Source organism: Salvia miltiorrhiza, unplaced genomic scaffold (genome assembly GCF_028751815.1).
Source record: "Salvia miltiorrhiza cultivar Shanhuang (shh) unplaced genomic scaffold, IMPLAD_Smil_shh fragScaff_scaffold_143_1, whole genome shotgun sequence".
Classification (NCBI taxonomy): domain Eukaryota; kingdom Viridiplantae; phylum Streptophyta; class Magnoliopsida; order Lamiales; family Lamiaceae; genus Salvia; species Salvia miltiorrhiza.
In genome coordinates this window covers 368,258-395,528 of record NW_026651418.1, presented here as the reverse complement: position 1 = coordinate 395,528, position 27,271 = coordinate 368,258, and the positions used below count along the sequence as shown (strand labels likewise).

At 31.2% G+C, this 27,271-nt stretch overlaps 4 protein-coding genes and 1 long non-coding RNA gene across 5 annotated transcripts; all 5 read left to right on the top strand.

Moving 5' to 3' along the window:
• Positions 1-5,899: 5,899 nt before the first annotated feature.
• LOC131002540 (uncharacterized) lies at positions 5,900-12,583 on the top strand. The gene is made up of 4 exons (XR_009094338.1): positions 5,900-6,419; positions 10,363-10,506; positions 12,025-12,096; positions 12,510-12,583. It is a non-coding gene; the product is annotated as an uncharacterized LOC131002540 (long non-coding RNA).
• A 4,910-nt stretch (positions 12,584-17,493) lies between these two features.
• On the top strand, positions 17,494-18,408 carry LOC131002557 (receptor-like protein 19). The gene has a single exon (XM_057929025.1). The coding sequence runs from the start codon at positions 17,494-17,496 to the stop codon at positions 18,406-18,408; it is 915 nt and encodes a 304-aa protein (XP_057785008.1).
• A 1,728-nt stretch (positions 18,409-20,136) lies between these two features.
• Positions 20,137-21,929, top strand: LOC131002526 (DNA excision repair protein ERCC-1-like). The gene is made up of 4 exons (XM_057929009.1): positions 20,137-20,361; positions 20,608-20,908; positions 21,010-21,094; positions 21,634-21,929. Exons 2-4 carry the CDS (start codon positions 20,661-20,663, stop codon positions 21,673-21,675), a joined length of 375 nt encoding a protein of 124 aa, XP_057784992.1. The 5' UTR covers positions 20,137-20,361; positions 20,608-20,660; the 3' UTR covers positions 21,676-21,929.
• Positions 21,930-22,369: 440 nt separating this feature from the next.
• Positions 22,370-23,713, top strand: LOC131002555 (DNA excision repair protein ERCC-1-like). The gene is made up of 7 exons (XM_057929024.1): positions 22,370-22,414; positions 22,496-22,608; positions 22,746-22,845; positions 22,928-23,004; positions 23,212-23,311; positions 23,433-23,504; positions 23,594-23,713. Exons 1-7 carry the CDS (start codon positions 22,370-22,372, stop codon positions 23,711-23,713), a joined length of 627 nt encoding a protein of 208 aa, XP_057785007.1.
• On the top strand, positions 23,671-24,412 carry LOC131002527 (DNA excision repair protein ERCC-1-like). The gene is made up of 2 exons (XM_057929010.1): positions 23,671-24,076; positions 24,260-24,412. Exons 1-2 carry the CDS (start codon positions 23,752-23,754, stop codon positions 24,286-24,288), a joined length of 354 nt encoding a protein of 117 aa, XP_057784993.1. The 5' UTR covers positions 23,671-23,751; the 3' UTR covers positions 24,289-24,412.
• The last annotated feature ends 2,859 nt before the right edge of the window (positions 24,413-27,271 follow it).

The following is a 27,271-nucleotide window of genomic DNA, read 5'->3' as shown; positions in this document are numbered from 1 at the left end:
CCAGGCCTTTAAAGAGAGAGAGATTGTTCAGAATCACATAAGTTGTTTTTTGGACTTGGTAAAAAACATTGGATTATACTCCATCCGTTCCATATACATAGGCTGATTGAGATTTTCACAAAGATTAAGAAAAATCATTGGAAATGAAAATATATAAGTAAATTTCCTAATATGCCCATATTTATTATTCAATGATATATTAAAATTAGAGTAAATTAAAGAATTAAATATGGATATAATAGTAAATGAATAAAAAAACATTACTTTTTTATAGAAATAGGCCTATATAAATGGGACATCCGAAAAAGGAAAACAAGCCTATATATATGGGACGGATGGAGTATTTTTACTTAATGTCGAGAAGTGACAACCAATGTAGGAACTAAGAAAAAGAGGAATAAGAACGTATTGGAAATTTTAGCATTTTTTTTTCTCATATTATATGATGGAAAATTGTGGGAAAATATTATCACTAATTGGAGTGAAAAAAGATTGCTAAAAAAAAGGGAGAAGTAAGACTGTAAGAGTATATAATTTGAGTGATAGGTCAAAATATATTCTGACAATTTGGTTTACTGTTTTCTTACGGGAGAGGAAATTAAATGTGTGATTACGTGTGTGTGTGAGAGAGAGAGAGAGATATATATATGTGTGTGTGTGAGAGAGAGGATCAACCATTAAAAGAAATCTTGTTATTTGAAACAATGATATCAAATTACTAAATTTATTCTTGTTTAATTTTTCAATAAATCTATGCAGGAAAATCTTGATTTATTTATTTTATTTTTTTAAATAAAAATAGAATTTAGTTATTTTTATTATATTCTCTACATTGTACTTATTTTTTTTAATTTTTTTGCATTTTTTTTTTTGCTGTTATGGGCATTTGTCCCTTTAAGGTCATCTCCCATAATACTTCTTTGGAAGAATTCGGTTAATGAAATTTATGAGTTTCTTTCCTTATATAAATAGATTCAATTAATATTGTATTGACCAAATAAATTAAACACGAGTTAAGTTTATAGTTGGGATATGTGTTAAGTTAATGACTAATAGTATATAATAAACACACATTTTTTTTTAACTACTCATCATTTTCAACTTGTAGAGTCTCAAGGCAATCTATAGAATTTTTTTTTTCAAAATTCAACTAACCTAGAAAAAGTTTCTAGAAATATGTGAATGGGGACAATAGAGATTAGAGGAGTTAGCTAGTTTGATGAAGGGATAGCATTGTTAAGTTGGGTGATTATTTTAATTTTATGCACAAGAAAATTAATCCTATGTTATTCGATGAGATTTATGGATTTTTTAATGATAAATTTGCAACTAAAATAAATTGAATGCAAATTTGAAGAAATACACTATTAAAAATTAAAAATTTGAGCATAAAGTGTTGTCCAAAACGAGTTGACCCAATTTCTTAACTGGACTGGGCCATAGAACTTTGGGCGTGTGAAAAATTTGGAAAAATTTAATATATATAGTTTGAGCATTAAATGTTGAAGTCGAAATCTGTGTTTGATGATAAATTTACATACACTGTGTTCGATTCGTGTCTCTATTTTCTAAAATTATTTATTATGCACAAAGGCAGGACGTCTACCTACATAAAGTTGAGAAAAACTGGAAAACTATTCGCACGCAAGCGGTATTGAACCCAATACATCTCATAAAGGAGAGTCATTGAGTACCTCAGTTTTGCCACTTGAGCTAAGCCTCATTGGCGATGCAACTAGTATATGCTCATTCGTGTGATGCACGATCGATATCGAAATTAAACGATAAATTTAAATAAAATAAATACATATAAAAATAAAAATAAAAATAAAAACAAAATATAAACAAATACAAAATATGTTTTAGTAAAATGTAATAATTCACATCAATTACTCAATAAAATCCTGAATTTAAAAATGTAAATATTCAATTTATACAAAGTGTAATGCTAATTATAGTTATTAAATAAATTTAAAAAATTATTCGATAATAAAAATTTTCAGTAAACATATGTTATTCATCATAATAAATAAAAAGCTATAAATTTTGAATGAAGAGAAATAAAATAAAATATTTTAAATTTTCATAACTTATTCGTTTTAAATTCATTTTTGATGATTTTTGTACAAAATTAAATTTATGATACATATTGATTATTTTTTCATGATCAAATTTGATGACATTTAGAAAATAATTACAATATAAAAAGGTAAAAAGAAAAAATATTTAAAATTTTAATGGAAGAAGAGAGGAAAAAAATAGAGGGAGAAAACTCATCTTATATATCCTATAGATGGGTTCGTTGGTGGTTTTAACATCACTAGTACACTGTATTTAATTTCTACATGAATCTTCAATACGCAATTAAATCACCACTCAATTATAATTAATTATAAATTAGTCTTGGACTTTACTTGATAATAATAAAGTTATACACTATTAATCAAATTATAAAATGCTTGACTACAGTCAATTCCATACAACTCAAAATCTTATCACTCACGGATGGATGGATGGGAATAGATAAAAAAATATGTGATGCACATTTGGTCTTATGCTTAAATCCCTTTTTCAAATGGAAACAATTATATATCCTTTTCAATCAATTTCTGAAAATTATAAACCTTAAAAAAATTAATACAATTAGATTAAGCAATTATTGTTATGCGATTATCGCGATACCGAACCATTAAATATTGCAAATTCAATTTCACAATGAGTTCCTCTAATGATCAATGTTAACATACATGGGTGTGATTCAATTTCACTTACCATTAAATATTGCGAATTTAATTTATCCATGAAAAATGGAAAAAAATAAAATAAAAATACATGCGATACACATTTAGTCTTATGGTTAAGTCAAAGTCTAGTGCCTGTCGTGTAAGTAACAATTATATTTCCCTTTCAATCGATTTTTGAAAATTATCATATTCAAAAAAATACTAATTGAAAGCAATTTTCCATATAGAAAATGTCATTTTTGAAAATTATCACATTCAAAAAAATACTAATTGAAAGCAATTTTCCATGTAGAAAATGTCATTGTGGGCTCCCCAATAATTTGTTTATAATTAAGAAATTTAATTATTCATTTTTCATTCCATAGGTGTGAGAGATCCTATTACGAATCATAGTTCCCCCAACTCAAAGAAGAGAGAGAAATTGCACCACAAATCAAACATCTCAGCTTCAAAAGAGGTGGAATACTATTTTTTTTTTAAATGAAGTGTAATATTTTCTCAAGAAAAGAAAAAAGAAAACAGACTCTAATATTTCCGTTACATGAAATTTCATGAGTTTTCTTCTAGCGCCCGTCGTGTAAGTAACAATTATATTTCCCTTTCAATCGATTTTTGAAAATTATCACATTCAAAAAAATACTAATTGAAAGCAATTTTCCATATAGAAAATGTCATTGTGGGCTCCCCAATAATTTGTTTATAATTAAGAAATTTAATTATTAATTTTTCATTCCATCACAATTCCCCCAACTCAAACAAGAGAGAGATATTGCACCACAAATCAAACATCTCAGCTTCAAAAGAGGTGGAATAATTTTTTTTTTAAATGTTGTGTAATATTTTCTCAAGAAATTAAAGAAAAAAGAAAACAGACTCTAATATTTTGAAATTTCATCAGTTTTCTTCTTTGCCCCCAAATCACACTCCAATATTGAGAGCATAAAGAAGACTAGGTCAATTAATTTTGGGTCGAGACAAAATAATGACTTTCATTGACTTCCAAAAACTGTGGAAAATTTACATTCTGCAATTCTCAGTCTCCAAAACTCTAGGCTCACAAGAAGTGTTTTAGATTTGAATATAAATGGCATTTGTAGGCTTCTTGTTTTCTCACACAATTAGCACTCACAATATGGATACATTTTCCCCACTTTCCCTTCTTTTGCTTCTCATATTGTTTTCTTGTGTTAGCCTCTCTGCTGCACAGAACATAACTCAAATCAAAAGTGATGAATCCATACTTGTTGCTTTAAAATCCCACATCACTTCAGATCCTCACAATATTTTGAAAAATAATTGGAGCAGTGGAACCTCTTTTTGCACGTGGAGAGGAGTTACTTGTGATTCACGTCGTAGCAGGGTAACTGAATTAGATATCTCTGATATGGGACTCGAAGGAAGCATTCCACAGGAAATCGGAAATCTTTCTTCACTCGCTTATCTTGATATGAGTGGAAACTCCTTTCATGGTTGTATTCTTCTCTATCCATTTTTAAATTTGTAGTTAGTAGAATCTATTTTATTTATATGGTACTTCTATCAGGTCGGCTACCAAATGACATTTGCATGCACAATAACCTTCAAAGACTCAAACTACTTAACCTATCGAGGAACGAAATGGAAGGAGATATACCGTCAAGTATGTACCAATGTCCACAACTTGAGAGTATTGACTTGTCACGCAACAACTTTGGTGGATATGTGCCTGCACAAATTTGGAATATCACACTGCTTAAGGAATTAGACCTTAGTGAGAACAATTTGAGTGGTATATATGTTCTCATCTCTATACTGAGAATTTAACTAGTTTGATGCCTTACTATTTCATTTCTATTGATAATCCAGAAATTGGTTAATAATGTCATTCGGTTTAAACGTAGATTTTGGGGTAAATGGCAAAGCTACGGCTCTTGCGTCTAATGATATTCTGCAGTTCCTCAGTAACATGATGAATACATAGCTAAGCAATTTATTTATTATTTTCTCATTTTACTTTCAACTTTATTAATACTAATTCTTTATTCAGATGCTCAATCTAACAATAAAACTGGGCATACACCTAAATCTAGATTTGATATATTATAGTCTCCAAATATAAAAAACTAGTGAGTATTTTGACGTGGAATTATTTTAAATTGTAATTTAAATTAAGTTATAGTATTATTTTTCGTAATGCTATTATCTAAGCTGATTTGTGAGATTATATCGTCTAGAGTTTGTAAAATTTGGTCACAATACACTTAACAAAAACTTACCAAAATTCTTAAAATTCGTGCTGAAGCTATAAAGGCATATATATTTTGCGTACGGAAGATGTATTTTATCGATAATACTTTATCAGGCTGCTTAGCAAAAGATATTTGCTCGTATAACAACCTTCAAAGACTCAAACTACTTAGCCTGTGGTGGAACAAATTGGAGGGAGATATACCATTGAGTTTGGGTCAATGTACACAACTTGAGATTATTTACTTGTCATGGAACAACTTCGGTGGAAATGTCCCTCGAGAAATTGGGAACATCACACAACTTAAGGAATTAGCCCTTGGTAGGAATAGTTTGAAAGGTATGGTCTTATCTTTATACTAATAATTTAACTGATAATCTCGAAATCAATTGATGATATATAACGTCATTCAATTTCATGCTTTGTTTTCAAGCTTTGCATTGTTTTACAGTTTAATAAATCTATGCAACCACATTGTGGCCACCCACAATTTAGTTTAATAGGGAAAATTTCAATTTGTTTAATTTATTTTTTAAAATAAAAATAGTATTTAGTTATTTTATTGTATTCTCTACATTATAGTTATTTTTTTGTAATTTTTTTGCAACTTTTATTTTTAATTTATTTTTAATAAAAATAAAAAGTTACAAAAAAATTATAAAAAAATAACTACAATGTAGAGAATACAATAAAATAACTAAATCTTATTTTTATTTTAAAAAATAAGTTAAATAAAATAATTTTTTTTTAAGTGAATTGTGGGTTGCCACAATTTGGCTATTTAGCATTACTCTTTACATTATATCCATCATATGAAAAAAGATGATTAGAATTTACCATTTTGTCATAATTATTACTCATTTTTCTCGTTTTGGGGTTTGAGAAGAAACGGATTTTGATGTCAAATCTAATAACCATTATAGGTTCAACATGTTTTGAAAGATCACGTTAAGTACTCAAAATATCACAAGAGATACTTATATTCAATTAATTTCATATAGTTGGACAACGTTAATTTACATTTCATAATTGATAAGATGTATGAATATTTTTATTTTCATTATTTGAATATTTTCAGTCCCACCCTTGTAATGGGATATTAGCTCACATAATAGTATTTATCAAGGTCTTGAGATATCCTAAAATTTTACTTATATTCTTTTTCTTTTCGTATATCTATGTATGGAATTCGGATTATAGTCTCCTTTTTCTGCATTTGCAAGATAGGGGAGCAGTTTGAAGTGGTATACCACTAATATACTTTATAATCAAACATAATTTATTAACTTGACAATATTTCACAGGTTATATTCCGAAAGAGATTGGTTATCTTAATTACTTAGAAGTATTAGACTTGGGTTCCAACAAATTCAGTGGACGATTACCAAGACAACTTTGGAATGTCACGACTCTTCGTGAATTATACATTCGCAACATCTCTTTAATTGGTATGTCATTACTCTTTCTGCTAATTTTTTTTATTGAGGCATTAACCACCTTTATTGTTATTTCTAATAAGCCAATTGTTAATCATATTTATCGTCACTTTTCTGTCCTATTTTCTGTTCTTTGAACATTGTATATTACTGCTTTGACTCGGTTTACAATTTACAATTTACAGTTTAATTAACATTAATATGATTGTCAGTGAACAAAGGATTAACCTTAGCAATAAATTAACCGTATGCTTTGATTAAATAAATGACTTTTTAATTTTATTTTAACAACTTATAACCCATTCGTAAATATCAGAGAGACCACTTAACTTAATTAATACTATTGCTCATGATTGTGAAGATTTGCTACTATTGAGAATCTATCAAATCTATGGAACCTAGACCTCTCTTCCAATGAATTAAATGGTGAACTTGGCAGTTCAATAAATCTATGCAACCACATTGTGGCCACCCACAATTTAGTTTAATAGGGAAAATTTCAATTTGTTTAATTTATTTTTTTAAATAAAAATAGGATTTAGTTATTTTATTGTATTCTCTACATTATAGTTATTTTTTTGTAATTTTTTTAAGTGAATTGTGGGTGGCCACAATTTGGCTATTTAGCATTACTCTTTACATTATATCCATCATATGAAAAAAGATGATTAGAATTTACCATTTTGTTGGACAACATTAATTTACATTTCATAATTGTTCGTATGAATATTTTTATTTTCATTATTTGAATTTTTTCAGTCCCACCCTTGTAATGGGATATTAGCTCACATAATAGTATTTATCAAGGTATCCTAAAATTTTACTTATATAGTCCACCCAACTCCTTTTTCTGCATTTGCACGATAGGGGAGCAGTTTGAAGTGGTATATCACTAATATACTTTATAATCAAACATAATTTTTTAACTTGACATTATTTCACAGGTGATATTCCGAAAGAGATTGGTTATCTTAATTATTTAGAGGTATTGAGCATGAGCGACAACAATGACAGTGGACGATTACCAAGACAACTTTGGAATGTCACGACTCTTCGTGAATTATACATTGCCAACATCTCTTTAAGTGGTACGTTGTTACTTTTTTGCTAAAATTTTTTATTGAGATATTTGGTCTGAGGCATTAACCACCTTTATTGTTATTTCTAATAAGCCAATTGTTAATCATATTTATCGTCACTTTTATGTCCTATTTTCTGTTCTTTGAACATTGTATATTACTGCTTTGACTCGGTTTACAATTTACAGTTTACAGTTTAACATTAATATGATTGTCAGTGAACAAAGGATTAACCTTAGCAATAAATTAACCGTATGCTTTGATTAAATAAATGACTTTTTAATTTTATTTTAACAACTTATAACCCATTCGTAAATATCAGAGTGACCACTTAACTTAATTAATACTATTGCTCATGATTACTTTATTATTATTATTATTATTATTATTATTATTATTATTATTATTATTATTATTATTATTATTATTATTATTATTATTATTATTATTATTATTATTATTATTATTATCTCTCTCTCTCTCTCTCTATTATTGACTCAATTTGCATATATCGATCTAAATGGAATTGTTTACAATTTATCCCATATGATATATTCACTTTCATATAATTAGGAAAAGCACTTCACTAACTATTTTTCTAATACTTATGATTTAATTTGCAGTTCATACTATTTGTAACATATTATTACACCCGATTCAAATCGAGTTATCATGGTTTGACACAATTTCACAGGTGGTATTCCGAAAGAGATTGTTTATCTTAATAATTTAGAGATTTTAGACATGAGTGGCAACAATCTTAGTGGACCATTTCCAAGACAAATCTTGAACATCACAAGTCTCCGTCAACTAGACCTTGGTCGCGCCTCTTTAAATGGTATGTTTGCACTACTCTTTAAGCCAAAACTTTAGTGAAAGAGTTTGGTATATCGTAACTAACCATGAGAATTGGAAATAATATGTGATGCACATTTAGTCTTATGCTTAAGTCAAAGTTTATTGTCCGTCGTTAATATGGAAACTCTTTTCATGGTACTATTTCCTCTATCTGTTTTTTAATTATTCATATGTCACTCCATGAGCCTAAGAGATCCGATTACTTATTGCAAGATATAGCACCGGAAATCGAACAAATAAATTTAAAGCACTTATTGCAACATATAGAATGATATTAATAATAGAAGAAAAAAAATAGAAAACACTTTTTTTTGAATTGTATGACTTAGCTAATTTGTGTCAAAAGATCTGAGTGCTTTACATCTCTATCTTTAAAGTGAATTATATGAAGGGTTCTCCAATTTTTAGGTCCAATACATCCACCATTGGAAATCTATCAAATTTGCAGTTACTATATCTCTATTCTAACAAATTAAATGGTGAGCTTCCATTCTCCATGTGCAACATGACATCCCTTCAAATTCTTATTTTCTCAAATAACTGTTTGGAAATCTTTGGACATATTTCATCTAAATGCAAATCACTTTATGAGAGGGTGTATTTTTGAGTCTAACAATTTGAGTGTTAATAAATTGCAAGGAAATTTGCCTATACGTGTGTTCATATAAGATATGCGATTTGTCTAATTCCTTTGTCACTCCATGTGCAATATGAAATAGATTTATATAAAAAAAAAGTTGCGTAATACATTTTCTCGATAAAAGAAAAAGGAAAACATACTCTAATATTTTGAAAAATAATTGGAGCAATGTAATCTCTACTTTATTACTTGTACAATATAAATAAGAAATTTGGCATATCTCTACTTTCTGCCACAAGAAATTTGCATTGATTGTTGATAATAGCAATACAGTAGAACAGATCCTATCAACATATTTTTAGCTATACATACACATTTCAAATTCACAACAAAAAAACAAACATCTAGACAGTGCAGAGGCAAAAAAAATGTAATGATTTTTCACATAAATGTGTGCTACAGCACCAAAAGCTCCCCTAACACAGCAGGGAGAAAAGAAAGCAAGTCCCCTAACACTGCAGGGACAGGAAGAGAAGGTTAGGAAACTCACCTAACAGCACACTTCAAGCAGAAATTTCACCTAAATGCTCCAAATATTTCTACACCAAAAAATCAGTAATTAATCCTAGAGATTTTTGGTGAAATTGAAAGCCCAGTATAACCAACAGTTTCAATCGACGAAAAAATTGGAAGAAAAGTGGATGAGATCGACAGAAATTATGGTTATGGAGTAAAACTGACCTGAGCTCGACGGAATTGGAGATCTTCAATGGAGATGTTGATGAAGCTTGACGGAAATGGAGATCTTCAATGGAGATCTTGATGAAGCTCGACGGAAACTAGAGAGAAAAGTTGCGAAATGGAGAGAAAGCGTGAAAGGAGAAAAAATGTTTTGAAGAGAACGGGGAATGGAGCGGAATGGATTTCGTTTCCAGTCTAATTTGAGGGGAATCAATTGGATGGATTGGGTAAACCCTAGGTAAGGGTAATGGTTAACCCAATGTCTAAACCAAACAGCAGCTAACGGATTACCTTAAATGAATCCCTTTCCTAGCTCTTAAAAAGCCTAACCAAACATGGGCTTAGCCCATATCACAAGATATATTGCTCATGCATTACTGTTGGTGGGCTCTTATTATTATTATTATTATTATTATTATTATTATTATTATTATTATTATTATTATTATTATTATTATTATTATTATTATTATCTCTCTCTCTCTATTATTGACTCAATTTGCATCGATCTAAATGGAATTGTTTACAATTTATCCCATATGATATATTCACTTTCATATAATTAGGAAAAGCACTTCACTAACTATTTTTCTAATACTTATGATTTAATTTGCAGTTCATACTATTTGTAACATATTATTACACCCGATTCAAATCGAGTTATCATGATTTGACATGATTTGACACAATTTCACAGGTGGTATTCCGAAAGAGATTGTTTATCTTAATAATTTAGAGACTTTAGACATGAGTGGCAACAATCTTAGTGGACCATTTCCAAGACAAATCTTGAACATCACAAGTCTCCGTCAACTAGACCTCAGCAGCGCCTCTTTAAATGGTATGTCTGCACTACTCTTTAAGCCAAAACTTTAGTGAAAGAGTTTGGTATATATATCGTACATAACTAACCATGGGAATTGAAAAAAATACGTGATACACATTTAGTTTTATGCTTAAGTCAAAGTCTATTGCCCGTCGTGTATGAGATGAATATTATATTTCCCTTTCAATCGATTTTTGAAAATCATCACGTCCAAGGAAAATAATTAAAAGCAATTTTCCATATAGAAGATGCCATAGGGCTCCCCAATAATTTTTTTATAGTTAAGAAATTTGATTATTATTATTATTTGCTTTTATAAAGTTACAATATTAAACAAAGAAATTTAAAGGTTGTTCTTGCCTCTAATGAGGTTCTGCATGCAGTTCCTCGGTAACATGATGTATATATAGCTAAGCAATTTAATTATTCTTTTCTCATTTTACTTTCAACTTTATTAATACTGATTCTTTATTCAGATGCTCAATCTAACAATAAAAATATGCATAGTTTTTCTTTTTGTTCCGTCCCATAAAAATATGCATAGTCCATTAATAGTAATAATCCTCTCATTAAACATCACAATCAATGTGGACCATTTCTCCACTCACATTATAATGCAATTATCTAAGTTGATTTCTAAGATTATATCATCTGGAGTCCGTAAAATATGGTCAAAATACACTTAACAAAATTCTTAAAATCTATGCCGAAGCTATTTAGGTATTTGTACCTTTATTGTTATTTCTAATAAGCCAAGAGTTAATCATATTTATCTTCAATTTTTGGTCCTATTTTTTGTTCTTTAAACATTATGCATGGATGGGCGTGGGGTGACTGGGCGGGATATGATGGAGTCAAAATTAGCCCATATGACAATTTATATTCACTTTCATATAATTAGAAAAAGCACGTCACTAACTAATTTTCTAATACTAATTATGATTTTGGATTGGTTAAATTCTTGTACATTAATCTTTTAGCAATAAACCGTATGCTTTGATAAAAAAAAAATGACTTTTTAATTTTATTTTAACAACTGAAAACCAATTTGTAAATATCAGAGGGCCCACTTAATTGAACCACTGCCAAGACTAAATTGAACCGATCGAGTCAAAATTAAGTGGATTCGACAATTACCATTTTTAATATTCACTTAATAATGTATTCAAACTAACAAAAACGAACCATTAAATATAGTGTTCTAATACTTATTATTTTTGTGGTCGTACGTGTTATAATAATCAAATCAATTTATTTTACGACTTGGCAATTATGGAGGTGATATTCCAAAAGAGATTGATTGTGTATATCTTGGGAATAAGAAATTCCATAATGCTATGAAAACTTTAGCAAACCTTTGGCCATCTTTCGTTCAATTATAAATCAGTTTAGTGGTAAAAAAAATTGGACGGAACATTACATAAATTATCTGTCGTCCATTTCCTAATTTGTTGGTTTTAGATACATTTGTTGAAAAGATATTTCAAATTATCTATCAAGTAATTCTTGTGAAGGTTTACTGCTAACTTTCAGGTACAATACCATCCACCATTGAGAATCTATCAAATCTGCAGTGGTTACTACTCTATGACAACCAATTAAATGGTGAGCTTCCATTCCATCTACAACTTGACATCCCTTGCTATCTGCAACTCGGCAGAAACACTTGCAAAACTTGATCAGATCTTTAGCTTATTTATATATGTTTAGTTAGATAAATACTCGAACAATAGTTGGATTTTCTGTTTTCAGCCATACTAGATCTTCTATTTTCTCAATGTTAACAAATAATTTGTTAAAATTATGATGTCATCAAGTGCACTTGGTGTGTCTTCGCATACAGGGAAATATAAAATTTGTAACAAAATATCTTGTGTGCATTGCTAATTGATTTATACTTTAGAGGCATTTAGCAAATAATAAAGTTTCAGCATATGTTTTCAAGTACAAAACAAAATGTGTTTCTTACTATGCTCCATCTTTAAAGTGATTGAAATGAAGGGTTCTTCAATTTTTAGGTCCAATACCATCCGCCATTGGGAATCTATCAAATTTGGAGTATTTATATCTCTCTTCCAACAAATTAAATGGTGAGCTTCCATTCTCCATCTGCAAGTTGATATAACTTCTTTACAAGCTTGATGAAATGTTAGATGAGTATATTGGCAGTTAAAAAAGTGATTGACTTTATTAAAAAATAAGAGTAAGAAATAAAAAGTTAGTGGTGGAGTAGTGTCCAAAAATGACAATGCACACTCTTACGGGCCGAAGGAAGTAGTCTCCAAAAATTCTAGGCTCACAAGAACAGATTTAGATTTGAATATAAAGGGCATTTGTAGGCTTCTAGTCTCCAAAATTCTAGGCTCAAAATAAAATGCTAGCATATTTTAAGCATGTATCTTGGGAATAAGAAATTCCACAATGCTATGAAAACTTCAGCAAATCTTTGGCCATCTTTGGTTCAATTATAAATCAGTTTAGTGGCAAAAAAATTAGACGGAACATACATAAATTATCTATCATCCATTTCCTAATTTGTTGGTTTTAGATGCATTTGTGGAAAAGATATTTCAAATTATCTGTCAAGTAATTCTTGTGAAGGTTTGCTACTAACTTTCAGGTACAATACCATCTACCATTGAGAATCTAACAAAATATCTTGTGTGCATTGCTAATTGTATGTTTTCAAGTGCAAAATAAAATGTGTTTCTTACTATGCTCCATCTTTAAAGTGATTGAAATGAAGGGTTCTTCAATGTTTAGGTCCAATACCATCCACCATTGGGAATTTATCAAATCTGCAGTATTTATATCTCTCTTCCAACAAATTAAATGGTGAGCTCTCATTCTCCATCTGCAACTTGACATAACTTCTTTACAAACTTGATCGGATCTTTGGCCATTTTTGTTTAAACTAGTCTTTTTAATATTTTACATTTGTTTATATAAGATATGCGATTTGTCTAATTCCTTTGCCAATGCATGTACAATATGAAATAGAACACGAATGATATTTAAAAAAAGAAAAAAAAAATCCCAATTGCATGACATAGCTAATTTAGTTTTCCCGGCTTGTTAAATGACATTAAGTATATGAGACATGCGTGGGTGATATAAGAATAGTAGTTGTAATTTAATTTGTGTCAAAAGATCTGAGTGCTTTACATCTCTATCTTTAAATTGATTTTGATTTATATGAAGGGTGCTCCAATTTTCTATCAAATCTGCAACTTGACATCCCTTCAATTTCTTATTCTCTCAAGTAACAGTTTGGAAGGGTCAATTTTTGTAACACGAGTTTTAATAAAATCTTAAATAAGTGTATTGGGAGTTGAAAAAGTGATTGACTTTATTAAAAAATAAAAATAAGAAATAAAAAATTAGTGGTGTAGTAATGTCCAAAAATGACAATGCACACTCTTATGTGCCGGAGTAAGTAGTCTCCAAAAATTCTAGGCTCACAAGCAGTGACGTAGCCAGACTTTTTAGCTAGGGGGGGCCAAATACTCTCTTCGTCCCAACTAATTTAATCAATATTCATTTTTGGACCATCCCAGCTAAATTTATTTCAATTTTCTAATATGGAATAAATATAAGCAAAAACATCTAATCACTTATTCATTTTATTACCAAATACACTAATTTTGATGGAAAACAAAGAAAAAATACATTTTCATCCATTTTCCACCATTTTCACATGTTTATTATGATGGAAAATTTTCTCCATCCAGTGTGAAATATTTTATCGGGCATCCCCTTTTCACTCATTTTCTCTCCAATATTAGATAATACTATTCTAAGATATGGGTGTGAAAATATTTTTCAACATTTTATCATTTTTTCATCTCTAGCAAAACATATGATAAAAAAAAGGAGAAAAATATTTTCTCACCTTTTCTTATCTATCATTTTTCAATAATTTTTTTTTCAACCAAAGTAAACACACCCTTAAAACACTAGTTTTACAATCGTTCAATAGCTTATCTCCTACACGTAGAGAAAAATTGGGATTATTGCTAAAATAAGAATATTTATGTATTTATTTAATATTAAATATAAAATTACTAAAATACCCCTAGTGTTTTTTGAAATTTCCAGGGGGGCCCAGTGCCCCCACTGCCCCCCCTCTGGCTACGTCAATGCTCACAAGAACAGTTTTAGATTTGAATAGTCTCCAAAATTCTAGGCATATTTTAAATCAACTATTACTCTCTTTTTTATTAAAAAAAGATTAATAACGAATTTTCATTTTCCCAATAGTGATTCAAATCCCTAATCTATTAATTGGAAGTGGAGAACTTTACCAATTGAGTCACACTTCGTTTTGAAATTAACTATATACTTGTAACTTTGCATGACTATATATGACTTTGAATTGATTAGATATAAATTCTTGCACATTAATCTTTTTGCAATAAACCGTATGCTTTGATTAAAAAAAATGACATTTTAATTTTATTTTAACAACTTAATACCAATTTGTAAATATCAGAGGGCCCACAAAACTTAATTGATATTGGTGCTCATGATTACTTTGGTAGACTCTAAACCGATTTATTGACCACTACTTAGCCCATATCACAAGATATATTGTTCATGATTACTACGGTGGGCTCTTATTTATTATTATTATTATTATTATTATTATTATTATTATTATTATTATTATTATTATTTCTCTCTCTTTTTCTATACTTGACTCGGTTTACATCGATCTAATTAAATAGAATTGTTTACAAATTAGCCCATATGACAATATATATTCACTTTCATATAATTAGAAAAATCACACCACTAACTAATTTTCTAATAGTAATTATGATTTTAGATTGGTTAGATTAACTATATATGACTCTGCATTGAATAGGTTAGATATAAATTCTTGTACATTAATCTTTTAGCAATAAACCGTATGCTTTGATAAAAAAAATGACTTTTTAATTTTATTTTAACAACTGAAAACCAATTTGTATATATCAGAGGCCCCACTTAATTGAACCATTGCCAAGACTAAATTGAACCGAGTCAAAATTATTTGGGTTGAACAATTACCATTTAATATTCACCTAATAATGTATTCAAATTGACAAAAACGAACCATTAAATATAGTGTTCTAATTATACTTATTATTTTTGTGGTCGTGTTATAATAATTCTTTTACGACTTGGCAATCAAAGAGATTGATTATGTATATCTTGGGAATAAGAAATTCCACAATGCTATGAAAACTTAGTTCAATTATAAATCAGTTTAGAAAAATGAGATATATGGAACATTACATAAATTATCTGTTTGTCCATTTCCTAATTTGTTGGTTTTAGATATATTTGTTGAAAAGATATTTCAAATTATCTGCCAAAGTAAATGGTGAGCTTCCACTCCATCTACAACTTGGCATCCCTTGCTATCTGCAACTTGGCAGAAGAGCTTGCAAAACTTGATCAGATCTTTAGCTTATTTTGTTTTCTTCGCTTGCTGGCTTATTCTCATATAACTAATTTATGCTTAGTTAGATAAATACTCTAACAGCATATGGATTTTCTGTTTCCAGCCATATTGAATCTTCTATTTTCTCAATGTTAACAGATGATTTGTTAAATTATGATGTCATCAAGTATACTTGGTGTGCATGTTTTCGTGATACTGGAAATATTAGATTTGTAACAAAATATCTTGTGTGCATTGCTAATTGATTTATACTTTAGAGGCATTTAGCAAATAATAAAGTTTCAGCGTATGTTTTCAAGTACAAAACAAAATGTCTTTCTTACTATGCTCCATCTTTAAAGCGATTGAAATGAAGGGTTCTTCAATTTTTAGGTCCAATACCATCCATCATTGGAAATCTATCAAATTTGCAAGCGCTAGCTCTCTCTTCCAACAAACTAAATGGTGAGCTTCCATTCATCATCTGATATAATAACTTTTTTACAAACTTGATTGGATCTTTGGCCATTTTTGTTTGAACTAGTCTTTTTAATATTTTACATTTGGTAAGATAAGATATGCAATTTGTCTAATTCCTTTGCCAATGCATGCACAATATGAAATAGAACACGAATGATATTAATAAGAAAAGAAAAAAATAGAACACGAGTGATTTATATGAAGGGTTTTCCAATTTTCCAATACCATCCACCATTGGAAATCTATCAAATTTGGGGTATTTAAGGCTCTCTTCCAACAAATTAAATGGTGAGCTTCCATTCTGTGCAACATGACATCCCTTCAAATTCTCATTTTCTCAAATAACAGTTTGAAAATCTTTTGACATATTTCATCTAAATGCAAATCACTTTAGTGGCCCCATTCCATCAATATTTATGAGAGGGTGTATTTTTTGGTCTAACAATTTGAGTGTTAATAAATTGCAAGGAAATTTGTCTATACGTGTGTTCATATAAGATATGCGATTTGTCTAATTCCTTTGTTACACCACAAATGCTATATTAAATTAAGATGCCATTGAATATACCATTAAATTAAGAATAGAAGAGCTAATTTAATTTCTATCAAAATACTTCACGTGCATAAAATGTATTTCTTCATTGCCATGTTTCTTTATGTATCCAGATTGTCTCTAAAGCAATATATATCTACGTTGACTTCTCAAACTTCCAGGTCCAATACCATCCACCATTGGGAATCTATCAAATTTGAAGCATTTATTCCTCTCTTCCAACAAATTAAATGGTGAGCTTCCATTCTGCATCTGCAACTTGACATCCCTTCAGTTTCTTCTACTCTCAAATAATAGTTTGGAAGGGACAGTTCCACAATGCTTTCGAAACTTGAGCAAATCGTTGTCCATATTTCATTTAAATGCAAATAACTTTAGTGGCCCCATTCCATCAATATTTATCAAAGGGTGTAGTCTTTGGTCCATCAATTTGAGTGGTAATAAATTGAAAGGAAGATTACCTAAATCCTTAATCAATTGCAAAAGTCTGAAGGGTCTCGACGTTGGAAATAATAGAATACAAGATGAATTTCCGTTTTGGATGGAAGCTCTTCCTAAGCTTCGAGTACTCATATTGAAGTCCAACAAGTTTGATGGTAACATGTCGCTGCCTTCACGAAGTAACCTTCCATTTCAAAAGTTGCAAGTTTTAGATATATCTGACAATGAATTTGTGGGGTCTCTCCCTCAAACATATTTCAAGAACTTTAGAGCAATGATGGATGTGAAGGAAAATAAGACAGATCTAATTACAAGTAGTGATGATGATGATCAGACCTTTCAAGCTTTCCTGGAGATGACAGTCACCTTGAAAGGCCAAGATCAGTTATTGACGAGACTGTTGAAAACCTTTACAACCATTGACTTATCCTCCAACAATTTCTCTGGTAGTATTCCAGATTCCATAGGTAATCTTAATTCTTTGAGATACTTGAATTTGTCCCACAATAATCTCATGGGACACATACCTGCATCTCTTGGAAATATAAGTGTACTTGAATCATTGGACTTGTCATCGAATAAATTGGATGGAGGAATTCCAAGGGAATTGACGAGGTTGACATTTCTTGCGAAATTAAACCTTTCAATGAATGATCTGGTGGGACAAATACCACAATCTAATCAGTTTTCCACATTTGAGAATGATTCATACGTGGGAAACTTGAGATTGTGTGGAGTTCCGTTGACGAGAAAATGCAACGAGGAGAATGGGCAGCGGAAGCAGCCAGAAGAAGAAGAAGAAGATGATGAGTATGGATTTATAGATGGATTTGGATGGAGAAGTGTGGTGATGGGATATGGAAGTGGAATGATAGTTGGAATTGGAATTGGTTGTTGGATTATTCGATTTGGAAGGCCAAGATGGTTGGTGGAATTCTTTTTTGGTGTTGGATTCAAGAAGAACAAGAAGAAGAAGACAAGGAAGAGAGCTACTCCAACACAGAGGAGAAGTTGATTCAAGACAAATATATTTTATGAGCTTTTCTTTCTTGCTTTTTTGTTCTTTTCCAGACATCAGATTGTTGTTTTATGATTGCTACTTGTGAGTTTCTGCTTTTGAGTATATACAATGTTGTTTATGTTCAAAGTTTGCTAAGTTTTAATTTTATCTCATTTAAAATAGTTTTGTGATGGAGTCCCGTTATTAGATAAGCAGTTATTTTCATCTGGGCTTTTTTTCGAACACTTGGCGAACTGATTTTCGCTATTCTTCTCCACCGTCTTTACTTCACTGGAAAATGGAGCTTTTACTTCGTCTACGGTGTCGTTTTTCTCGAAATCCGACAATGGTTTACATGATTATTAATTTTGATTGGTTGAGGTTGGTTATAGTGATAACTTGGATGCATTTTAGATCTTGGCATTCAAATAATCGAGATTGGATATATCATATAATCTACCCAACTTTGGATTGATAAACGATTGTCAGCCGATTTATCAATCACGTGTCCAATCATGCAAACCAAATATTTGATTAAGGTGAATTATTTTATCAATCATGCGTTAGCACTCAAACCAAACGCCTTCTTAGATACTTGATTTTGTCTAACAATACTTGAATTCCCTTCTTCTCTTGGAAATATGAGCATTCTTGAATCACTGGACTTGTCATCAAATAGATTGGATAAAGAAATTTCGAATGAGTTGATCAAGTTGACATTTTTTACAAAATTAAATATTTTGATGATTGAATTTTTTCTATATCTCATTTTATCATATATTCATGTCAAATTTGTTGTAGTTTTAAGCATTAAGCATTAAGGACATTTTTCACGAAATTAAAATTTTATGGGCTTGCTCGAGTTATTTTGATCTTTGTATCATACTTTTTCTTAAGTTTGGTGTAAGAGCTTGTGCTTCAACTGTTTCTCTCTTTCTTTCTTTTTTTATCTTTAGGTTATTGGCATCTAGATATACCAATTTTCGGTCCATTTTGATTTTTCTCATGAATTTTGAAAATTCTCAAAAAATACACAGATTTTGACTCTTTTTGTTTTTTCCGCGAACTTTGAGAATTATCAAAAGTTACACAAACTTTGGCTTCATTTTGTTTTTTCCCACGAAATATATTATTATAAAAATGATCCAAATAATTCTTTTATTTTTATTTTTTTCAAAACGAAGTCATTTTGATCACGAGATATATTTTCAAATTAAAAAAATCATGTCACTCATGAATAATTATCATTTATCATTAATTAAATCAATTAAGCTAGCTAGTTAAATATAAAAGAATTATTTAAATCATTTTTAATAACAATATATTACACAATTCTCAAAGTTCATGAAAAAAAATGAGTGGAAAACTCAAAATAAGCTCAAAGTTCGTGTATTTAGGCGACAATAACTCTTTATCTTTTTGTATTTATTGCTACTTATGTGGTCGTTCTTGATTATTGACAAATGATATATAATTATATATGTTTTAATTATTAAATTTGAAGTTAATTAATATGTTCAATAATATCCTAAATTGTAACACTTTTTTCAAGTTGATTTTTTTTTTTGACTTGGGGGAGTTGGGGAGGGGGAGCAGTGGGGTTTGAACTCGGGACCTCACTATTCACACACAGGAGGTCGACTTTGACTAATTACTCTATCCAAACCAAACCACAAGAAACAATGCAAATATATATATCCTCAAACAATTTTTTCAGTATGTGAAACTCTGTAGAAATGACTTTTTTAATACTTCATAAATTAAGACGATGTCGTTTTGATCCAAGATAAGTTGGAAGAGTTTTACAGTTAATATTTAATATTGTTTCTCCCAATTCTCTCCTTGGCCGCGTTTCTCCGCCGCCGTCTGGAGCATCGGTAAGCAAGCCGCCGCCGCCGCCGCCGCCGCAGTGCGCATCATCCGTTCCGGATAAATTGTTCCGCCATCACTTCTGCTCTTCCATTCGAGGTACTTCTCCTTCTTCATCTAAATTAGGTCGATTTATATGCTACCACTTTCTGAAACAAATTATGTTGTTAATTTGCTGTAATTCATGGATGTAATTTGTCCCGTAAGACTTCTTCGGAAGAATTCGGTAGAATTTTCTGTAGTGAAGGCTGAATTTTTACTGAATTGATTTGGTTGTATGTGTTTATTGAATGTTCTGAAGGTTGGGTAAAATTATAATGTTAAATTTGATTTAAACTGATCAAGGAAATAAAAATGAGGGAATTTGGAAGGGTGAATTAGGAGAGTGAGCTGTGAAGATGGAAAACAGAGGTGATCCTGAGCAGCAGAAACAGAATAATGCATCATTTGTTGTGAAAATACCTTCATATGAAGAGGTGGTTGAGAGCTCCCAACCTAAGTCGCAATCTTTATTCAAGCCTTCCTCCTCCTTTTCGCAAGCTTTCAATTTTATCAAAAACACTGAATTTTACACCACCCCGCCGTCTGCACCAGTGGTTCAGTCCTCCAAAGATGCCCCTTCATCCTCTCAAGGATCCCATCCAAGGTCTCTATATATCTATGTATAATTATGAGAACGCTTTTTTGCTTTAGAGTGGTTCATGTAGGATGTTGGTTACATCAAGAGCTATTTTTGTCATCTTCTAGGCAAACCATTCATTCTGAAGCTCCATCCACTTCAGTTTCATCAGCTGGTGCAAATCGGAATGCCATCATCGTAAGCCATAGACAGGTGAGTTACTTTTGTTGTGCACTGTTACCAATATGTTCAATCAATAATAAGCATATGCCAAACTCATTGTTGATGTGTAATTCGTCAGTGGACTCAAAATGACTAAACATTATTACCTGGGGAGTTTTTCAGTGTTTACTTGGTCATTATGTTAACCTACAGACTACAGTTTTTATATGCTTGGGTTAGCACACTGCATTTTTCTTTTATTTTTGTAAATGTGATCTTTAGCCAGTTAAAAAATTTTGATATAATGCATTTTTTAACCTCTATCGGCATATAAATTGGTGACTTGTATTTGTTATTTTGTCCAAATTACATTTAGTTTGGCCTGTTATAAGCTGGCGATGCCTTCCAAACTCTGAGACTGTAAACTGTTGTGGCATATTCATGCTCCATTGGGAATAGATAACTATGTTTCTCTATTTCTTGGAAGTTGGAGTTATCCAGGTCCTGTTATAAGCTGGCGATGCCTTCCAAACTCTGAGACTGTAAACTGTATGATTTATAAATTATCCCATGTTTGTCTTGTAATGCAGAAGGGCAACCCTTTGCTAAAGCATATAAGGAATGTTCGATGAGTTTTCGCTGATGTTGTTTGCGACTACTTGTTGGGCCAAAATGCTTGTGCGCTTTATTTGAGGTTTGAAGTCAAGTACAGTTTCATCGATGTTTATATGTTGGGAATCAAGTACATTTCCTATGGCATGTTTTGACAGCACTCTTATTCCGATGTACCCACTATTATGATCATAGAAACATGTGTTTTTGGCACAGGCTCTTGAGATAACAATATCTTGACACCATCATATTGAAATACACCTATTTGATCTAACTGAAATCTTGAGAAAGGACCTTTAACAACGCCTCTGTGCAACAATGAGGACCGTAAACCTAACTTGGCCACTTCCTTTTGCCTTGGGTTTATTTTTTATTTGCAAAATCTTGGTTAACTAGTACTTTTTGGCTTCCAAAGACCAGAATTTGAACGAAAGTAAATTTATAATTTGATACCCAGAAAGCAAGATATAATATCATTAACAAACTGAGAAAAAAAACGGCATTTTGTTATACTATGGTTATATATATGAAGGGTTTGATGTGGATGCTAAAAGCATCTTGATTATGTCCCTTTCTCTAACTGTTCTGAATATTAAGCACTTCCTAATTTTGCTTGTGGGAAATTGAACAAAATTCTATGAGAGAGAGAGAGTATGTTTTATTGCTCAGAAAATGTTGTTGAGAAGTTACAAGGAAGCAATGTGTTTCATAGAAATGAAAATACCTGGAAGGCAAAATGTGACATGCTTAGCCTGTCAGGCATATTTGTATTACTTTGTTCTGCTAATGTGACACATATTCCAGCTTTCAACCTAGATTATTAATGTTTCATTATTCTAGGACTTAAAGCCAAGTCTGGTGATTTATGCTGCTCTAGATGATGAGAATGTCTTCCCTCGTCCATTTTCATTTTGCTGTTATGTGCATTTGACCAATGTTCAGAAAATTAAGAGGTTATATTATATTATCAATGGATTTTGATACTTTTAGTCCTCATTGCATATTGTTAGAATCAAGCCTACATGTTAGCATATCTTTCCATTGTTCATTCAGTTAGTATAATCAGGATTTGTTCTCTTGTCTTGTTCAGTCTTCGCTATCATCTTCTACATCCAGATTATCTGTATTTTCGGATAAGGGAACTGCAAAAGAATTTCAAGCTTCGCGTCGTATTATGCCATGTTGATGTGGTAAGCCTCTGATATTATCTTATACAAATTTTGAACTAAATTTTCATATGGGGTATCTGATTTTCTCGCCTGTTGGTACCAGGAAGATGTTGTTAAGCCTCTACTTGAAGTCACAAAAACGGCACTGCTCCATGACTGCACTCTTTTATGTGCTTGGAGGTATCTTTTCTGTGTCTGGTGCCTATGTTACAATTAAAATTATTACTTCATCAACGTTTATTTTTCGGAGTTGAAAAAGAATTGTCATTGAATAAATTGGTTTTTGAAACTCGAAAACTGCTAATGCCTGCCCCCTTCTTTTAACCCTTTCTTGTGTAATTTTTTGTTTACGATACCCGACTGGTTTTTTGCCTTTTCTTTATTTAGCTTGGAAGAGTGTGGTCGGTACCTGGAGACCATTAAAGTTTATGAAAATAAACCTGCCGATCTTATTCAGGGACAGATGGATATGGACTACATTTCACGGGTATGGCTCATTTCATTGATAGTTTATTAGCTTTCGTAGTTAGGAAGCTTATGACATTCGACAAACTATTTCTTGCTGATTAACATAATATAACCGATACTAATGTCCTGTTCTGTTATAGTTAAATCATGCACTCACATCAATCCGGCATGTTAACAAGACAGATGTTGTTACTCTTGGGTCGACATTCGGGGTAAGGCTCTGGTTTTTTAGTTATGCACTTGATTCTATTGGTTACTGATTTTGTTCTTTTGCACTGACTTCGAATTTTACCAAATTTAGTCTCTGTCCAGTATCATGGACGCATCAATGGAAGATCTTGCCCGTTGCCCGGGCATAGGAGAAAGAAAGGTAGGTAATGTGTTTGTTGCGGTTCCTGCACAATGCTGGGTCCAAATCTGATACACAATCATAGTATTGCAGTTTCAGTTATCTAGAGCATGTCTTTAGATAATCATCATTTTTTTCTACGACGACGCTTGTACGATACTTTCCATGAGCCGTTCAAGCGCGCAGTTCCTAACCCTGCTGCGCCCGTTGCTGAAAATCCTATCGCGTCTGTAAGTGAAAGAAACGAGGAAGTTAAGGAGAATCAAGAGACGAGCAGAGAGCATACGAAAGAAGAAGAGATCAGCGTAAGATCTGCCCTGAAGGCAGCATTTTCCAAGTACTCCGGCACCAGGGGAAGCAAGAGGAAGGCCGCGGTGCAGGCGGAAACGGAGGAGGATGCAGCCGACACCCGACGAGCCAACGACGGTGAAGAAGGTACGAGATGAGTTTTTTCACTCAGTTATGAGATGGAGTTACTATAGAAGCTTTTTTCAAGTTATCATAAATCACACCTGAAAAGAGGTCGTTTAGGTTGTTTGTAATCTTTGCAAGAAAGGCTAATGTATTCGAAAAAAAGGTAAAAATAATTATTCCTTACAACATTGAAATGCATTGCAGTTAGGGCTGTAAACGAGTCGAGCTCTTAGATCTCGAGATGTTGATGATACTCAGCTCAGTAGCTGGTGAGCTCATTAAGTGAGTTAACTAGAAAAAAATGTATCCAAATATCTGACAGAATAAATGTATATACTGCCATTAAATGTGTGATCAGGAAGGGCCATTCTGACTGAATGGAATTCGGAACCAGGCCTTTAAGAGAGAGAGAGATTGTTCAGAATCACATAAGTCGTTTTTTGGACTTGGTAAAAAACATTGGATTATACTCCCTCCGGCCCATATACATAGGCTGATTGAGATTTTCACAAAGATTAAGAAAAATCATTGGAAATGAAAATATATAAGTAAACTTCCTAATATGTCCATATTTATTATTCAATGATATATTAAAGTTAGAGTAAATTAAAGAATTAAATAGGAATATAATAGTAAATGAATAAAAAAACATTACTTTTTATAGAAATAGGCCTATATAAATGGGACATCCTAAAAAGGAAAACAAGCCTATATATATGGGACGGAGGGAGTATTTTTACTTAGTGTCGAGAAGTGACAACCAATGTAGGAACTAAGAAAAAGAGGAATACGTATTGGAAATTTTAGCATTTTTTATCTCATATTATAGGATGGAAAATTGTGGGAAAATATTATCACTAATTGGAGTGAAAAAAGATTGCTAAAAAAATTTATCCACCCTAAATACGAAAATATATATTTTTCATCATTTTTCGCCCTAAAAAAAGGGGGAAGTAAGACTGTAAGAGTATATAATTTGAGTGATAGGTCAAAATATATTCTGACAATTTGGTTTAATGTTTGCTTACGGGAGAGGAAACTAAATGTGTGATTACGTGTGTGTGAGAGTGAGAGAGAAAGAGAGAGATGTTTTCTTACTGGAGAGGAAATGTGTGTGATTATGTGTGTGTGTGAGAGAGAGAGGATCAACCATTAGAGCATCCACAGCGGTGGGTGCGATGGCCGGATCGAACCCGGCCTATCGCACCCACTGCCATTGCCGCTCCCGGGTGCGATGGGGTGGAGGCGTTCGTTCGCACTCGAGGTTTGTGGGAGCGAAGGAGGGGGCGTGTAAACACGCGCCCCTTTCCGAAAAAAAAAAAAAATAAAAAAAAAAAAAAAAAAAAATAACGGTCATTTGACCGTTGCCTTCAACGGTCTTCGGCCGAATTTTTTTTTTTTTCCTTTTTCACCTATATATATCCCCTTCAATCACAAACACGTTTCATCCACCAATTCTCTTCAACTCCTAAAAAATGTCTTCATCCACCAATTCTTCCAACAATAATTCTTCCTCAAATTCTTCATCCGAAGAAGAAGTTCATGTTGATCCCGCACAACTTCCTCCTCTTCCCGATCCTACTCAAGCCCCCGATTTATTTTTTATGAGATGTGCTGTGAATTTTATGCAAGTGGCAAGTTCATATCAGTTCGACCCGTAGTTCGACGGCTTTAAATTATTCGAAAATTGGATGTTTTAAATATTTGTTGTTTTTTTAATTTTATTTGTAATGTTTGGATTTTTAATTGAATGAATTTTATGTTGTTAAAATTGAAGTTGTTTAATTTGAATTGAAAAAAGAATAAAAGTAAAGAGAAAATGAAATTAAAATCTATTGCACCCGGGTGGGTGCAATACCATTGTTGGAGTGGGTGCAATAGAAATGGGACTCATTCTATTGCACCCACTATAGGTGCAAGCATTGTGGATGCTCTTAGGAAGTTAGGAACTGCACTTAAAAGTCTTGTTATTTGAAACAATGATATCAAATTACTAAATTTATTCTTGTTTAATTTTTCAATAAATCTATGCAGGAAAATCTTGATTTATTTATTTTATTTTTTTAAATAAAAATAGAATTTAGTTATTTTTATTATATTCTCTACATTGTACTTTTTAAAATTTTTTTTTTTGCATTTTTTATTTTTGCTGTTATGGGCATTTGTCCCTTTAAAGTCATATCCAATTTTCAGAAAATTAAGAGGTTATCTCCCGCAAGACTTCTTCGGAAGAATTCGGTTAATGAAATTTATGAGTTTCTTTTCTTATATAAATAGATTCAATTAATATTGTATTGACTAAATAAATTAAACACAAGTTAAGTTTATAGTTGGGATATGTGTTAAGTTAATGACTAATAGTATATAATAAACACACATTTTTTTAACTACTCATCATTTTCAACTTGTAGAGTCTCAAGGCAATCTATAGATTTTTTTTTTTCAAAATTCAACTAACCTAGAAAAAGTTTCTAGAAATATGTGAATGGGGACAATAGAGATTAGAGGAGTTAGCTAGTTTGATGAAGGGATAGCATTGTTAAGTTGGGTGATTATTTTAATTTTATGCACAAGAAAATTAATCCTATGTTATTCGATGAGATTTATGGATTTTTTAATGATAAATTTGCAACTAAAATAAATTGAATGCAAATTTGAAGAAATACACTATTAAAAATTAAAAATTTGAGCATAAAGTGTTGTCCAAAACGAGTTGACCCATTTTCTTAACTGGACTGGGCAATAGAACTTTGGGCGTGTGAAAAATTTGGAAAAATTTAATATAAAAGTGATTATTTTTTTGGTCGGATGTGGACTTGCTTTTCGTAATATTGGAAAAATATGTTTCTACATATATATATATTTTCATGATAAATTTGCATAGTTTTTTTCATTTATTTTATATATATATAGTTTGAGCATTAAATGTCGAAGTCGAAATCTGTGTTTGATGATAAATTTACATACACTGTGTTCGATTCGTGTCTCTATTTTCTAAAATTATTTATTATGCACGAAGGCAGGACGTCTACCCACATAAAATTGAGAAAAACTGGAAAACTATCCGCACGCATGCGTGATTGAACTCAATACCTCTAATAAAGGAGAGTCATTGAGTAGCTCGGTTTTGCCACTTGAGCTAAGCCTCATTGGCCATTACTTGTTGTTTGATTTGGGTTACCCTCAAATAAAAGTAACCCAATCACCCAATTTGTT

Bases quoted from the DNA above. Each gene is read 5' to 3' on its own strand.
- LOC131002557 (XM_057929025.1), top strand. From the start codon at position 17,494: ATGGAAGCTCTTCCTAAGCTTCGAGTACTCATATTGAAGTCCAACAAG.
- LOC131002526 (XM_057929009.1), top strand. From the start codon at position 20,661: ATGGAAAACAGAGGTGATCCTGAGCAGCAGAAACAGAATAATGCATCA. The intron at 20,909-21,009 runs GTCTCTATATAT...GTCATCTTCTAG, and splicing joins TCTCAAGGATCCCATCCAAG to GCAAACCATTCATTCTGAAG. The intron at 21,095-21,633 runs GTGAGTTACTTT...CTTGTAATGCAG, and splicing joins TCATCGTAAGCCATAGACAG to AAGGGCAACCCTTTGCTAAA.
- LOC131002555 (XM_057929024.1), top strand. From the start codon at position 22,370: ATGAAAATACCTGGAAGGCAAAATGTGACATGCTTAGCCTGTCAG. The intron at 22,609-22,745 runs GTTATATTATAT...TGTCTTGTTCAG, and splicing joins AATGTTCAGAAAATTAAGAG to TCTTCGCTATCATCTTCTAC. The intron at 23,005-23,211 runs GTATCTTTTCTG...TTCTTTATTTAG, and splicing joins ACTCTTTTATGTGCTTGGAG to CTTGGAAGAGTGTGGTCGGT.
- LOC131002527 (XM_057929010.1), top strand. From the start codon at position 23,752: ATGTCTTTAGATAATCATCATTTTTTTCTACGACGACGCTTGTACGAT. The intron at 24,077-24,259 runs GTACGAGATGAG...AATGCATTGCAG, and splicing joins AGCCAACGACGGTGAAGAAG to TTAGGGCTGTAAACGAGTCG.